This window comes from Mauremys reevesii, linkage group 23, assembly GCF_016161935.1.
Source record: "Mauremys reevesii isolate NIE-2019 linkage group 23, ASM1616193v1, whole genome shotgun sequence".
Taxonomy (NCBI): Eukaryota; Metazoa; Chordata; order Testudines; family Geoemydidae; genus Mauremys; species Mauremys reevesii.
Window position 1 is genome coordinate 11161969 of NC_052645.1, and position 16748 is coordinate 11178716.

Below are 16748 nucleotides of genomic sequence, written 5' to 3' on the forward strand. Positions count from 1 at the left end.
GGGCTCAGAGACTCAGGTGCCATGGTCCCCACAGGGAGCCGCCTTGGGCCTAATGATCCACTTGCTGCACCCAAGATCAGACCACGCGGCGGGAGCCCCAAATGCCAAGGGAGCTGCCTGCAGGGCAGCAAAGTATCACCCCTGGCTCTGCAAGGTGCTGAACATCTCACCTCCCACCCTCCCAGGGTCCCGGCCTTAGAGTGAAGGCTCCCTCCAGGGGCCAGCGTGGAAAGGAGCCTCCCTGGAGAGGCCGGCGCTCTTTGGGCACCAGTAAGGGCCAAGGCCCGCTCAGAGATCCACCCGTCTAAATCCAATGACTTCAGTTAACGTCACGTTTCCAACTCCCAGGATTGTGTCCTGAGCCTCGTGACATTTGACGGGAAAGGCCCCAGCTCCTGGAGTCCTGTGCTTGTGGGAGACTCTCAACCTGTGTTTCTGTAAAGGAGGAAGCTCCTAACCCCGCTGGTGGCAGAGAGATGCAGGGAAACGGGACCTGAGTGTGGCCCAAAAGCCAATAAAAAACACCCCAATGTTGATCATCTTTAAAACCCCATGAGTTTTCAGCCAGTCCCGTGACTGCTAGGGACTGACACGTGATTTCTGAAGGTGTGGGGTTGGCTGTACGGTTAACGCACCCGGCCCAATGGGCATCGCAGCAGCGTACAGGGCGGCGGAGCTTGGTCATGGCACTGGGTGACGGTCACCAGCGAGGGACCGTACCAAGCCCACCGTGGCAGTGCCTCACGCCGTGCAAAGTTCCACCCGGGCCATGCAGTGCCGGCCCACGCAGCCGGTGACTCCCCTCTGCGGCTTGCTAGTCGGAGCTGGGAGGAGAGCAGGCATCGCGGGACTGCTACCCCCCGTGCAGGTTAGCGCCAGCCAAAGCAGCAGGAGCCCCCTGGCTGTTACCCTAGGAGAGCAACGGGAGCCACTGGCACTAGAAAGAGAAACCTTCAGCTGATGCCCGGGGCAGAAAGAGGAAGGTCTCTCCCCCTCCCCCAGAGCAGAGGCGCCTGCGGTTGGCCTCTGTGACGCGCCTGACACAATTTGCTCCCACTCTGCAGCCATGTGAACAACCAGCAGCAATTTGCACAGCGGAGAGAGGAGCCGGATATATTTAGAAGCAATAAAAATAACCGGGGGGAAGGTATTTCAGAGCTGCCTCAGTGCGGTGACACAGCTTTGGCTGGGCTTTGATACCCTTTGGATCAAACTGGTTTTTGGGGCCCCACCCCCGGCCTGGCCCATTGACTCACTCCTTCTTGGGGTGCACCCCACATCACCCCGTACCCCAGCACCCCCTAAATCACAGCAAGGGGATAAGCACTGGGGCAGGTCTCCCCGACATCCCCTCCCCCCGTGGGGCAGCCGACAGAGCAAGGAGGTTCTTTGGGAGGGGGCTGGTGGTCATTGGTCTAAACCAGGCTGTCCTGGGGTTAGCCCCAAACTCAGCCTCCTGACCTAATTCCTATCCCCGACAGAGTGGCCTGGATGTCACAAAATCCACAGGTCAATTCCATTTTCCCGGTGAGCCTGCGGCACAGGAAAGCGCCCCGCCTGCGTTCCTTTTGGGCTCGGAGACTCGCCGTGGTGGGTTTCCGCTTGCCGTGTCGACTAGGGTGACGGGCAGGACAGTCCTGGGCTGAGCAACTCCGGGTCACCATTGTCACGGATTCCCTGTGGCGCTGCTCCGTGTCTGCCCAAGGCTCAGGGGCGGCGCCCGCCTCTTCCCGGTGGTGGGCATCGGCGTGGGCCTAAGCCCCGCCTTGCCATGAGGCCCCGCCCCCTGCTCCGCCTCTTGCCCCTGAGACCCCGCCCCTGGCCAGGCCAAAAGCCAGAGCCGGCAGTAGAACGAACTGCCCAGGGAGCCCAGGCTGCTGTGGGGAGCCCTGGAGTCCCAGACCCTCCACCTGCCCTGGGCAGTGCGCCCCCGGGGGGCAGGGATACAGACCAGGGGCTGCTCTTGGGCACCCCGGTCTGCCACCCAGGGCAGGTGGAGGGTCCATGGGTCCCTATATCGGCCCAGGCTCCCTAGGTGGCTCTTCTGGCCTGGCCAGGGCCTCGGGGGAAGAGGAGCAGGGGCTCCTGCACGTGTCCCAGTTTTGCAGTTTGAACAGGGAGTCACCCTAGTGCGGGGATACCCTGACTGTCGGGGTAGGGACCTGGCCATGGGAGCCAAGCACTAGCACTCTGGCAGGAACAAGCCTTTCCGGTCCCTTCTGTAATTTAAGAGCCTATCGCTTAACCGTAGCGTGTTTATCGTGTCCACGTCTGTCTGTTCTCTTACCCTGTAGGCTCCCCGGGGCAGGAAAATGGCTGTATAAGAGCTCGGTATTCATTAATAGCAATACGTGTTTGTACAGCACCTAGCACCGCGGGGCCCAACTTCCCCGTAGCCTTTGAGCACCACCAAACGTGTCCTATACTAGTAGGGTCTCTCACGGCCTAAGGAGCCAGTGTTGCATGCAACTCCAGCCCGTGAGCTAGACTCCACGGCACAGAATGAATGGACACCGCGCCCCCTGGACAAGGCGCCCCGAGCACGGGGACAGCTGCTGCACTCCACCAGCCCAACACACTCGCTCGGCTTCTTCCCCCAATGAATTTGATGGATTTTACTCTGCAGGGAAACTACCCCGTCCCCCAATCCTGGCCTGACTCGCCCCAGTTGTTCCGCTCCACCAGCACTTCTCCGTCCTGCTCTCCCACGGCAGCCCTGCCGGTGCCCTCAGCCCTCCTGTTCCAGTCCTGCACCATCCCATTGCACGGCTCGGCCAGTGCACAACCGTCACGACCTACCGCCCCTCCCTTCCCGGCCGCTCCCCACACAGGGCTCGGCCAGTGCACAACCATCACAACCTACCGCCCCTCCCTTCCCGGACGCTTCCCAAACACGGCTTGGCCAGTACACAACAGTCGGGATCTCCGACAGCGTGTGCCGTTCCAGGCCTGGGCCTCTGCTAGGCAGAGAAGGAGAAACCGGGGCGAGGTTCTGTGAGGCAAATCTCTGGGAGGGACAAAAATGAAACCAACAACCGCGACGACACCCGAGAGCAAAGCACAATGTAGGTCCGTGGAGTGGAGAGGCCAGCACGTTGTGCCCCAGTGCATCACCCTTCCACACCCCTGTCGCCTGTGCGTTGCTAGGAGACTCTCTGCAGAGGTTTCAAAGCATTCCAGTATTAGGCAGGCAGGTTTTTCTGTTGTTTTTAAAGCCTTTGTCTCAGGCACTTACAGGTTGGCATGTGATCCTGCCTCCCTTTGGTCTTGTCTTTCTTCTTGGATGCATCCCAGCCTTCAAAGAAACTCTAGAGAAAGCAGAAAAGTCTATTATCTATCCAGGGAACCGATACATGGGGTTCCCTCTGGCAGCCCCTGCAGCAAACGCCCCGTCCCATGCTCCAGGCTTAGGGCTCGGTGCAGTATCCATTGCGGTTCGTCCAGCACTTTGACGGTGGAGTTGGGCAGGGGCGAAGTGCGGACGGTGTTTTTGGGGACTGTCCCAATTGCTGACAAGGGGGATCCCGCACCCAACACGCTGAAGGCTCCGGGACATTAAAGGGTCCCAGAATAGGACTTTCGGGCTCATCACAATACAATGTTGAACTGCAAGGTTGTGATGACACACCAGACTTGAGGGTCCTGGCCCTCAAGCCGCAATGTCCCATCTCTACCCATGGCCATCCCTGATGCAACAGAGAAAGGAGATTAAAAAAACCCTCCCAGAATACATTGGGGGGGGAGGGGAAATCCCTTCCTGACCCCGCAGATGGCCGGCTGTAACCCTGAAGCATCAACCCATATGTCACGTAGGACATAAACCAGACGTGAGCCCCAGAGCTCTGCCTCCCACCATCACAAACAACCCCGTCACACCACTGCACTCATACACGTGTTCAGCTCGCTCATGAAGCTAACTACCTTGCTCGCCCCACAACTCCTGCTGGGAGGCTGTTCCAAAACCGCACCCCTCGGTGGTTAGAAACCTTCGCCTGATCTCCAGCCTGAATCAGTTCCTGGCCAGTTTATACCCATTTGTTGGTGTGTTAACACTGGCCTTTAGCTTAAATAGCAGGGAGAGTGAAGAGCTATCTACCCACTAACGTATTCACAGAGAGCCGTCATATCCCCCCTCAGCCTTCTTTTTGCTAAACTAAACACGCCGAGCTCTTCCGGTCTCCTCGGCCCTCCACTCCCCAGTCCTCCTGGGTGCTCTTCTCTGCACCTGTTCCACTTTACAATAAACTTTTCTGACCATGGAGGACCAGAACCGTACACAGTTTGCCAAACTGGGGTCCTGTCAAGCAATCTGAACACTCAATGCATTATCTTCTAAGAACTAAGGACCCAATCATAGAATCATAGACTTTAAGGTCAGAAGGGACCATTATGATCATCTAGTCTGACCTCCTGCACAATGCAGGCCACACTCACTCCTGTATCAAACCTGTGTCTGAGCCACTGAAGTCCTCAAATCATGGTTTAAAGACTTCAAGGTGCAGAGAATCTTCCAGCATGTGACCTGTGCCCCACGCTGCATAGGAAGGCGAAAGAAACCCAGGGCCTCTGCCAATCTGCCCTGGAGGAAAATTCCTTCTCGACCCCAAATATGGCGATCAGTCAAACCCTGAGCATGTGGGCAAGACTCACCAGCCAGCACCCAGGAAAGAATTCTCTGTAGTAACTCAGATCCCATCCCAGCTAACATCCCATCACAGGCCACTGGGCATATTTACCTGCTGATAATCAAAGATGAATCTCATTATACCATCCTCTCCATGAGCTTATCAAGCTTAGTCTTGAAGCCAGATATGTCTTTTGCCCCCACTACTCCCCTTGGAAGGCAGTTCCAGAACTTCACTCCTCTGATGGTTAGAAACCTTCATCTAATTTCAAGTCTAAACTTCCTGATGGCCAGTTTATATCCATTTGTTCTTGTGTCCACATTGGTATAGAGCTTAAATAATTCCTCTCCCTCCCTGGTATTTATTCCTCTGATATATTTGTAGAGAGCAATCATATCCCCCCTCAACCTTCTTTTGGTTAGCTAGGCTAAACAAGTCAAGCTCTTTGAGTCTCCTTTCATAAGACAGGTTTTCCAGTCCTCGGATCATCCTAGTAGCCCTTCTCTGAACCTGTTCCAGTTTGAATTCATCCTTCTTAAACATGGGAGACCAGAACTGCACACAATACTCCAGATCAGGTCTCACCAGTGCCTTGTATAATGGCACTAACACCTCCTTACCTCTACTGGAAATACCTCTCCTGATGCATCCCAAGACCGCATTAGCTTTTTTCACGGCCATATCACATTGGTGGCTCATAGTCATCCTGTGATCAACCAATACTACTTCTCCTCCTCTGTTACTTACAACTGATGCATCCCCAGCTTATAACAATAATTCTTGTTATTAATCCCTAAATGCATGACCTTGCACTTTTCACTATTAAATTTCGTCCTATTACTATTACTCCAGTTTACGAGGTCATCCAGATCTTCCTGTAGGATATCCCGGTCCTTCTCTGTGTTAGCAATACCTCCCAGCTTTGTGTCATCTGCAAACTTTATTAGCACATTCCCGCTTTTTGTGCCAAGGTCAGTAATAAAAAGATGAAATAAGACTGGTCCCAAAATCAATCCCTGAGGAACTCCACTAGTAACCTCTCTCCAGCCTGACAGTTCACCATTCATATGACCCGTTATAGCCTCCCCTTTAACCAGTTCCTTATCCACCTTTCAGTTTTCATGTTGATCCCCATCTTTTCCAATTTAACTAATAATTCCCCATGTGGAACCATATCAAATGCCTTACTGAAATCGAGGTAAATTAGACCCACTGACCGTTGTCTAAAAAATCTGTTATCTTCTCAAAGAAGGAGATCAGGTTGGTTTGGCACGATCTACCTTTTGTAAAACCATGTTGTAATTTGTCCCAATTACCGTTGACCTCAATGTTCTTAACTATTTTCTCCTTCAAAAATGTTTCCAAAACCTTGCATACTACAGATGATGTGATGCCATTGGTCTGCCACTTCCCAGCACAAACACCACAACACTGTGACACTCAAGTTTGTCCCATCAGAGCAACTCTCAAAGCAGGTCCCTCTAGACTGACTTGAAGGTGTCTGGGCCTACCCAGCTGTTCAGTGTTATACATGGAGGAATTCCTTCCTGACCCTCACATGCAACTAACCAATGCCCTGAAGCCTGAATTTGATTAGCCTTATCGAGTGACGGATAGCAATCGCAAATAGCAAGAAGTGCCTTGGGGAAAGCACGTGGGGGTCTTTAGGGACTTCCCTGGCACACCGCACATTGTCCAGCCACACAAGAAACACCACAGTCTGGTTTCCTTAAGCCAGAGGAAGTTGTCAGACTGTAAGCTCTTCGTGGAGTGCATCTTTCGATGTGTTTGTGAAGCACCGAGAACAATGGGGTCCAGATCCTGGCTGGAGCCTCCAAACACTACCCCAATCGGAACAGTCACTGCCAACAAATCAGATTTCTGTCTGAAAACCAAATATTAATAACACCACTTTGCTCTCTGGGCAGCATCTCTCCTGCAGAAACATCAGCACAGGCTTCACAAACATCAAATCATTAACCCCCAATGCCCCACCACTCCTTTGTGAGCCAAGCCTGTATTATTTGTCCTCAGAAGGGGAAACTGAGGCACTGGGTGGTAACATGACTGGTTCGAGGGTACGCAGAGCAGCAGTGGCAGAACGAGGACCAGAATCCAGGAGTCCTGACTTTCAATCTGCTTCTTTAACCAGACAACATTTCTGGGAGCTTGTGTGTGCCAGATACAAATGTCAGTTCCCCAAATCCCTCAGTTTCAGATCATTACAAATTGCTTATTTCTCCAGGTCTTTCCTTACCCTTTTTCTCTCCCCATAGAACAGCCTGGTGTGTAATAACAGCAACATTCACGGATCGGAATAAGAGGCAGAAAGTGGAAGGAAATTACATGTTTTCTCCCCACCCATAATATCGAAGTGCTTCTCAAATGACTAGCTCTGAGCCCATACAGCAGCTTTTCAAGCAGCTTCAATGATTATAACTAACCAGGGTTTGTCCAATACATAAAAGAGGGGGCAAAAAGGTTCCTGCACTTGAAACAAGTGAACATTAAACAGTAATTTCACTGGGGGATTTCAATAGCCAGGCCTGTGGGACACTAAGGAATCGGGAAATCAGCCCTGCTGTGTGCGCTGTAGCAAGTGTCAGAAAGCAGATCTCACCATTATAGCTACTTCAGCCTAATAGGGTAGGGACAGGAATGGAGGCATTAATGACTCTGGGGGCATACGCTCTCTGCATTGAAACAAGAGGAGACCATCTATGCTGATCAGGCAGGGCTGCTGCTGCACAAGGGAACGCAGTGGGTGTCTATCACAGGGCAGAGAGAGAAGCACTCAGCATGATAGCAAGGGGTGGACCTGACATTGTCCTGAAGGCAGCCGTGCTGGGCAAGGAAAGAGCAGTGCAGCTGGGTTTGCAAAGGGAAAGCCGTCTACAGGGGCAGATCTGGGAGGGGAGGGGAGGGCCCAGCAGGCTGAAAGTTTCCTGGACTGTCTAGTAAACTGCTGACATGGCCTGGTTTGTTTCAGGGTATGACATCCCAGGAGCTGCTGGGGCGAGAGACTCACACACCGCACCATGCCTGCTCGTGTCTAATTTGGACCCGGATCCTCAAGGGTAATTAGGCACCTAACTTCCAGGGGAGTGAGGCCCCTAAATATCTTTGAGGATCTGGGCCCTGGTGCTTCATAGAATCATAGAATCTCAGGGTTGGAAGGGATCTCAGGAGGGATCTAGTCCCACCCCCTGCTCAAAGCAGGACCAATCCCCAGACACATTTTTGCCCCAGATCCCTAAATGGCCCCCTCAAGGATTGAACTCACAACCCCGGGTTTAGCAGGCCAATGCTCAACCACTGAGCTATCCCTCCCCCCATGAGACATCTGACCTCAAACTCCCATTATTCAGATGAGTGCTGGTCTGTGTCTGCAGCATCCCACGCTTGCAGAAATACCCCCAGGCCGGAGACCCACCGATCTGCCCCGGGGGTGACCTGGGAATCCAGCTGCCTTTGCCTCGCCCCTCCCCTCCGCTCGGCTACGTCAGGGGTGGGGGTGGGAGCAGGCGAAGGGAATAACAGCACAGGGTAGCTGGCAGGATTCCCCGACAGCTCCCCCCTCTCACCTCATACTCCTGCTTGAAGCCGTAGCCTTCCGCTGTCTTCATCTGGTTGATGTGCTGGAGGAGATCGGCCACTCTGACGGCAGGGTGGAGCTGCCCGGTGTGGTACGGGGAGCCCTTGCGCCCGCACTGGCGCCGGGGGGAGCCTCCGAGCAAGCTGCTGGACTCATTGACTGCACTGCTGCGCTGGTCACCTGGGAGCCACGGGGGAGAGGCACAGGAGGAGTTCAGGGCTGGTGCCCCTGGCTGATTTGCTCAAGCTACGCAGAGCTGGGCTGAGCTGGTGCTCAGATAGGAGATTGCCCAGGGACGCTCAGCCTGCTGCAGGGGGCGCTCTTGCCACATCGGACTCTCCGTTGGGGTTCTGTGGAAGCGCCCCCTGGAGGAGCAGCTGTCGCTACCCTTTGGAAGGGCACAGCACGAGCGCCAGTGCAGCGGGGCGAGGCACGGTAAGGTGTTAAAACTAGCATCGTAATATTTCAATATGGCTTAATTAAAGCAGAGGGGTGGGGGAGGAATACGCATGTTAACAAACAACTGCTTTGATGAGGTCAAACTGTGCTCTGTCCGTTCTGGAGTGATTCCAAGACTTTAAGGCCAGAAAACACCAGTACCAACTTCTAGTCCAGGGGTTGGCAACCTCTGGCACGCGGCTCGCCAGGGTAAGCACCCTGGCGGGCCGGGCCAGTTTGTTTACCTGCCGCGTCAGCAGGTTCGGCTGATCACGGGTCCCACTGGCCGCGGTTCACTGGCCCAGGCCAGTGGGGATGGCAGGAAGCCGCGGCCAGCATATCCCTTTCCCACGCCGCTTCCCACCGCCTCCATTAGTCTGGGACCACAAACCGCGGCCAGTGGGACCTGCGGTCGGCTGAACCTGCCGATGCGGCAGGTAAACAACTGCCACGCTGCTTACCCTGGCGAGCCACATGCCAGAGGTTGCCAACCCTTGTTCTAGTCAGACCTCCTGCAAAACACAGGCAAAAAAGCAGGCCCCAGTCACTTCTCTCTGAAGCCCGCACCTTTCCGATGTCTCAGAAAGATATCCAGTCTTCTCTCAAAGACTGAAAGGGATGGAGAATGCATCACCCCCTGACCTACGTTGTTCCAATGGTTAATTATCCTCACAGCTGAAAAGGCATCTTATTTCTAGTCCTGAGGTCAATGGACTTCACTGTCACTACTTGGTTAAGTTACTCAATACTGACACCAATGTAACTGGGAGTAGAATTTGGCCCATGTGGTATCTGGGCCAAATTCAGCACGAGTCTGCATTTTTTTCATGATGAGCCATCACTACCTTGCTCAGTGATTAATTCTCAGGATTCCCCAGATGCTCCCACCCAACGTTCTGAGCTCTGACTTTGCTACGAGACCTGTTCGATGCAGAGCATTTCTCTGGAAGGCAGTATTGTTTGCCGACTGCAAACAAGCATCTTCTCTGTAAGATTGACTTCTGGGTGTGGTAACCCTAACGGGTCTAAACAATCCTTTCTAGTTCATTCATAAGCTCCAGGGGTTCCTTGCATCTGCTAGAAAATGACAAATCCCCCATCCATGCTTTGCAACTTCTAGTGTCTGCATCACAGGGGTTAGGAAAAGTTAACGGAGGGCTGATATGTTAACAGAATGCAGGAAACCCCATACATGAAATAGTGCAGGCAGCGTGCAAAGAAAATCAGACGCTTTCAGTAAATGTCTGAGTCCCCGGGTAAATGATTGTCTCAGCCTTCGTGAAGTGAAATGACACCTATTGAATGGACCTCAAACATGTCATTACGCTGACAAGAGAGCGACTGTGAATGGAATACGGCGATGCGGGGGAGGGATGAAACATGGGTGATATGAACTGGAGTTTATGATGATTTGTAGGACATTGAACACAATTAAAATTAATGATGATAATAATTTGCAATTATGCACAGTAGCTCCTTTCAGCCAAGGACCCTTACGGCCATTCAGTAGCTGTGCTCTCACATCACCCTGTGACAGCGGGAACTATTATTTACTCAATTGGCAAATGGGAAAACTGAGGCACGGAGGGGTCACACAGGAGGTCAGGGACAGAGCTGGGACCTGAACCCAGGAGTCCTGACTCCTAGCCCAGCATCTAACCACTAGAATGCTCCCCCCATTTTATTTTCCAGGAAGGAAAAGGTGGAGAAAGCATGCCGAGCCTGGTGCCTGCGCTGGGACTCTGGGGTCTCTTTTACTGGGGAAGGTTGACTGAGAACGTCAGGCTGTGCCCAGCGCTTGTCACCCGCAGGCAGCTCAGCCGGGTGCCGGGTGTGCTTTCGACACTGGTGTTTAGAGATTTGGGATGGGGCTATTTTCTTCAGTTAGGGGGAAAAGTCGGACTCCGGCTCAGCTGGCGTCTGTCTGCCCCATACCCGCTCTCTGTCGAGTGGAGGGATGGGGAGGCGTCCTCATCAGCAGGGAGACCGCCTGCGTTCCTCCCCAGCGCTCCCTAAGGAGGCACAGGTGTGGTCCCACTCCCTGATATCGGGACCAGTTCAAGTCTCTACGTCAGCATTCCCTTCAAACGCTGCAACGAGCACCAGTTTGTGGTCTCTGATGCTACAGTCCAGATTCTGCTCTCCCATTCGCCAGCATCAACTCAGAGCAACTCCACAGTGGGCCCGGAGCTACAGCAGCGAAAGCAGGAGCAGAATCAGGCCCCGGGTCTAACATCACAGAAGCCTCTTCCTCATGCACAGCCACCCAGAAATGAACCTAAATCCACTTCTGGCTGAAGCAGATGCAGCCCCATTGACTCCGGCATGTGTAAGTCAGCGGTGAGTCTGGGCTGCAGGCTCTCAGATGCTTGGAGGAGAAAATGCTCATACGAACCAGTCTCGTTAAGAGCATTTCAAGAAGCCACAATAGGGCAGTAGCTCAAAAATAATACACCTATCCAGATATATCAAAGGAGGAAAAGGCTGCCCTCTGGGCTTCTATTATCTGTGAGACAATGCTGGGAACCATATTACCGTAATCCTGTCTCTTGCACAGGGAGGATGGGAGCAAGCAGCATCTTGAAGTTATAGTAACAGATGTTATTAGCATATGGTTGCAAGTAGGGCATAGAACAAATTATTTTACAACTAAATCAGCCTAGAACTGCATACGCCAGCGGGTGTGAAATGATCAGTCTCCCTTTATCATGGTGTACTTTTCACCCTGCAAGACCCACGCCTATACAGAACAACAGAAAGCTGTCCGTGATATACTCCAAGCTCGGCATACGTTAAAACCCTGGATCCAAACCCACCCAGGCTTAGGCCAGGGTTTCTCAGAATTCCAGTCTGCATCCGGGGGGAGGGGGCCCGGTCTGAGAGACAGATCTGAATTTTGCAGCTCAAACCCCACCCACCCGCTTTTTCCAGTGGAGTTGCATCTTGAGGGAGTTTGGCGTATTATAGACACGGCTCTGCACACACGCGTGAGGTGGCTTTGATGAGATCGCTGCCCCTGGGGATATAGAGAGGGCCAGGAACCCTTTCAGTGTGCGAGGACCTGCAGTATTGTTTGCACAGACTGAAAGGGGGGCAGGTATCCACAGGCAGACACGTGCTTTCCAGTGCCAGGTTAGAAAATGAGTCAAGAGTGCAGGAGGATCCTGCAGTCGGGCTGATCTATTCGCATGGGCAGTCACTGGTGCCTGGCACCAGAGCCCTGGCAGGCTGTTCAATCTATGCAGTCCTGGTGGATGAAGATGACATGACAGCAATTGTAGCCCATGCTGACTCCTTGAACTGATGGTTTTGGGGAAGAGCCTCATTAGGAGAAATCTGACTCCTAATCTGGCAGCATGAAAGACGCCGAGAGGCAGCACTGTCCGGGAATTAGGGCACTCAGCAGACCTGGATTCTCCTCCTGGCTCTGCCACTGATCTGCTGTGGGACCTTGGACACTTCCCAGCTGTTTTCCCTCCCACTCTTCATTTGGCCTATTCAGATTGTAAGTGCCTCACAGCAGGGCTTGTCTCTCACTGCACACGTACAGCGCCTAGCGCAGTGGGGCCCGGATCTCAATTGTGGCCTCTCGGGGCTACTGTAACGAATGACGATAAGCTGCGTTCGGTGGAGGAGCCCTGCACAGGCAGATGAGAATGGGGTCATGACTGACAATCAATGGGAGAACCAACCCTTCCATTCTATACAGGATATTATACCATGCCCATCGCCATAGCCTCTGGGCACCTCCTTGCCTAGTCCTTACCCCTGTTGCTGCAGTTGTGTGCATCCATGAAGGACAGGCCCAGCCTCTCGTCCTCCTGCAGGGTGCTCTGGTCTGTGAAGCTCCGGTCGATGGCGCTCATCATGTGGGTCTTCTCGTGGCGGTAGTTAATAGTAGCTTTGGTCATGTTGACAGGTTTCCTATAGGAGGGTTACAAAGGGGGAAATGCTCAGCCACACGGTTATTTCCAGGCACAGGCTCTGATTTAAAAACCGTGAGCCTGGTTTGCACCTGTCTCAGGGGCTGCGGGGCTCAACACAGCAGGGCTGGTGAAACCTGGGGAGGGCGGCGGGTGTCTGCGTCCAGGCTCCAGCCCGAGCAGGAACAGCTACGCTGCCATTTTTAGCCCAGCAGCCCGAGCCCTGCAAGCCTGAGCCAACTGAGCCAGGCTCTGCGACTCAGTGCCAAAGGTTTTCCTTCGCCGTGTAGACGTGTGCAGCGAGTGCTGAGCACCGGCCCTGTGAAAACCAGGCCCCATTACAGTGTCCCAGGTTGGTGCCCAGAATCTCCAGGCACTTGTGACTCTCCAGGCCTATCTGCTTAGCCGGTTCGCAAACAAACGAACGGTAATCGGACAATGGTGTTCAGCCTCGGATCCAGCCATGCCCCGAAACCCCTGAAAGCCCAGAGGCCCAGATCCCCAAAGGCACGTGGGCTCCTAAATTCCATCACGGATGGTAAGGAGCCTAAGTCCCTTGAGGATCCAGGTCTGAGCGCTCAGCAGCGCCTATTAAAAGGTGACATTTTCTGAAGCACTTAAGTGACTTAGGAGCCTCAGTGCAAAATGTAACCCAGGGGAGTCTCCTGGCCGCTCTGCACTTCTGAAATTCAGCCCACTGATTTGGGTGCCTACATCAGAACACCTGAGCCTCACTTTAGCGCCCCATCCTTTAAATCTTGACCTCAATGCCTATTTCAGTGGCCTTCACATCAGGGGCCCAGCTGGCGCCACCCCAGGGCTGATTTTCACAGATGCTCAAGCGTGTGTCGATCCCCCTGGACTCCAGCTTAGCCCGCCTGCAAATCAGGCCCTGCGTGCGACAAGTTGGGTTCCCCAAAACTGAGGCTCCTAAAAGGAGTGGGCGCTTTTGAAATCTTGGGCCTGAATTGCTGGTGAAACCCACAGTAGTTTCGGCTCCTCTCCTCCCGCCGTGGCAGCCTGCCCAGAGGCTGTGGGAGTGTCGACTTGTTGAGCTGACCAATATTGTCACACGCACACCCTGTCCGTCTGTCTCCATCTGTTAGCTCTTGTCTGATACTTGCAAGCTCTTTGGGGCAGGCTTGTTGTTTGGTGTTTGTACAGCACCTAGCACAATGGGATCCTGGTCCATGACTAGGGCTCCCAGGCTCTACGGAAATACAGATCATAAAAATCAAGGAATCCCTGGAGTTAGAAATGGAAAGGGGCCTCGGAACTCACACAGCCTGGGCAGGATTATGCCCCAGGCACATTTCTCAGGGCTTGGACCAGTGCCGTCGTTAGCTAGCACCATTCCTCTCACACAGGCACCTGTAAATGGCGAGCTGCGTTTTGCTCCCCGCAGTCCAAGCGGAAGGAAGACACAGGCCTAAGAGACAGGCTGGTGTCCCACTCATCCCCCCTCTCCTCGACTCCCCAGCGCTCCCTGGATTGCAGCTCTCAGAGCGGGTAGGGGAGAAGCTCTCTGCCATGAAACGACAGGCTGGCAAACAGTGCTGCTTCCAAGCCACAATTCCCTGCCTGCCCTGGGTCCCACGGTGTGTTAACCACCCCCCATCCTCACCCACAGCACAGAGGGGTAGAACATCATTCAAGGCAGTGGGGTCAGACCCACTGACCTGGTTGTTGCAGGGGACACCCTGAGACCCCAAGAAGCCAGGCTCAGCCACCGCCCAGTACAAGCAGAGGTCTGTTTTCTGTACATTTGCCAGGTGTCCGGTGATGCACAGAAGAGAGTTAGCACAGGGCAGCACAAGCCACCGCCCCGGATTGTGCTAATCTCTGAGCAACATGGGGGCATCGCAAGTACCCTCCCAGTGCAGCTCATTCCCCACAGAACATGCCTCCCTGCCCAGGTCACGCTCCCATCCTTGCTCCTGTGAGTGACTCCCGCCCCCTGCCCCCAGCAAAGCTCCAGGACAGCTTGTGCTGGGGCCCGGCTCACACACACCCCTGCAGGCAATTACTGCCATTAGCCCCTTCCCAGGAGCACAAGCTGCTGCTGGTGAAAGCTGCCCCCTCCCCACTTCCAACTGCCCGGGGAGGGGGCAGGAAGCAGGACATCTGCCCTGTGCGAAGGCTTCCCCCCGCCCTTGTCTGGTAAGTTCCTGCCCATAATTCTCAAGGCCGTGGCTTGCCTGTAGTGATATTTATTATTGGGAATGCGTGGCCAGCAGAACAGGGATGCAATGGGCAGAGGCGCCTTCTGGACGACTCCGGGCACTCACAGCTGGCGTTGTGCTAAGCAACACTCGCTATTACTGTCGTTTGACGGCAAGAGGAGTTATTCTCCATCCCTCTCATTCTGGGGCACACGTTACACACTGGGGCAATCCAGCCTGCAGACTCTGCCGCTCTGGCCCTTCTAGCCTGATACAGAATAAACATTGGGGGGCTGGTGGGGGGGCCTTCAGAGCCTTGGGAGGCTAACAAGAGGAGAGGTTGAAAAATGGTGTCAACATTGGGAGAAAGTGCTTCAATTGTTCCTGGCTTGCAAGGTTCAAAACGGAGCATGAGCTCAGGTTTGCCATGTTTTTTAAGAAATATTTTTTGGGGAAAAACAATTATTTTTTCCTCTCCCCACCCCCATTTCCCCTTTTGCCCCTGAGTGATGTACGCGTTGGAGGGTTCCCACCCCCGTTTTCATTTTTCTTTTGCCGCTGTCACTTTTCCCACGTTGAGGCAGTCGGGGGAAGTTACAGCACGGAAAAGGAAAAAGGCAAATAGATACAATGAAATACAGAACTTAAGCCCTGATCTGCCACCTTTACATGCATGCTGAACTTTACTGCTGAGAGCAGCTCCATTGATTTCCACCCAGAGTACTCCCACCCGGTGGTAAAGTTAAGGAGGTGTACAAGTCTTCGCAAGATCAGGGCCCGAGGTGCCACTGATTCCATACATTCACGGGGGGGAACCTGACAATTCAAAATTTTGAGTTTTGCTGAAAAACCAGAACTTTAAAAAATATATACAGCTTTTTGCTAACATTTTGTATTTTAAAAAGCCAAATTTTGGTTTAAAAAAGCAACGTTTTTTGACCAGCTCTTGTCTGCACCAAACATTTGGGGGATGCACCGGGGTGGGGGGGGGGGGAGTTGGAATCCAGTCCCAGAGCTAGATCTAGACTTTGTACCTGACAAAACTCCAGATCGGACCCTCCTCAAACCTTAGTTGTCCACTCTCTCTCTCTCTCTCTCTCCCCGTCCTCCCACACCACACCCCACCCCTTTGAAAGAAAAATGTTGCTTGCACTTGAATGCTGGATAGCTGCATCCATCATCATCACACCCCCAACAGCGCAAATGCTGCAAAAAATGCTGCACACACGCTGGTAGCTGTGGTGGTGACACCACACCAGCGCTGGCCCTGCACAGCTGGACGACCAGCGCTGCAACTACCAGCGCTGCAGATTTGTAAGTGTAGCCATAGCCTTAGATGGTCCAAAATCCAGATCCGTGTTTAAATGTTGCAGTCTGGGCTCCCCTCCAATTCTAGCAAACCTGGGGCTGAGCCTGACAGGCCATTGGTGGGGAGTTGCTGGCTGATGTAACTGGATTTTAGGCTACTTTAGCCTCTGAATCCAGTCTGCAAAGATCCCCCACAATAGCAGCTGTAGAAGGACAATAATGCCAGCTGCAGCTTCCCCTGGCCACTGAGCTCTGCCAGCAAGAAACTTCCTCCCAGGAAGGAGAGGCACACAAGGAACGCTTGTGATACAGCATCTCGCTGTAGTATCGACTGGGCTCCCAATGAAATTCATAGAATCATAGAATCTCAGGGTTGGAAGGGACCTCAGGAGGTATCTAGTCCAACCCCCTGGAAGGGTTGAAATTACACAAGAACCAGCTTTTCAGTTACACCATCAGAGGCTTTTGCGCTAGCACACTTACACTGTGACACGACTCCCCCCTGCAGTAGTTACAATGTAACACATCCATCTCCTCCCACCCCCAGCAGTAATTACCATGTAATATGATCACCACTCCCTCCACCCATGAAGCAATTACAATGTAACACGACCCCCCACCATGTAACATGCCTTTGAGATGCCGTCACAGTATGTCAGATAAAGCCAAGGCCAAAACAGAAAACATCAGGGGGTCC

The 16748-nt window shown here is 53.4% G+C and overlaps 1 protein-coding gene across 7 annotated transcripts in view; it reads right to left on the reverse strand.

The window, feature by feature from the left end:
* Positions 1-16748, reverse strand: part of PTPRU (protein tyrosine phosphatase receptor type U) — a 327477-nt gene that overhangs the window by 46914 nt on the left and 263815 nt on the right. For all 7 annotated transcript variants that reach the window (XM_039511303.1, XM_039511302.1, XM_039511300.1 and 4 more), the window contains 3 exons: positions 12425-12582; positions 8210-8400; positions 3236-3308 (listed from right to left, as the gene is read on the reverse strand). In XM_039511303.1, coding sequence (XP_039367237.1) covers positions 3236-3308; positions 8210-8400; positions 12425-12582 — 422 coding nt within the window. The remainder of the gene's footprint in view (positions 1-3235; positions 3309-8209; positions 8401-12424; positions 12583-16748) is intronic.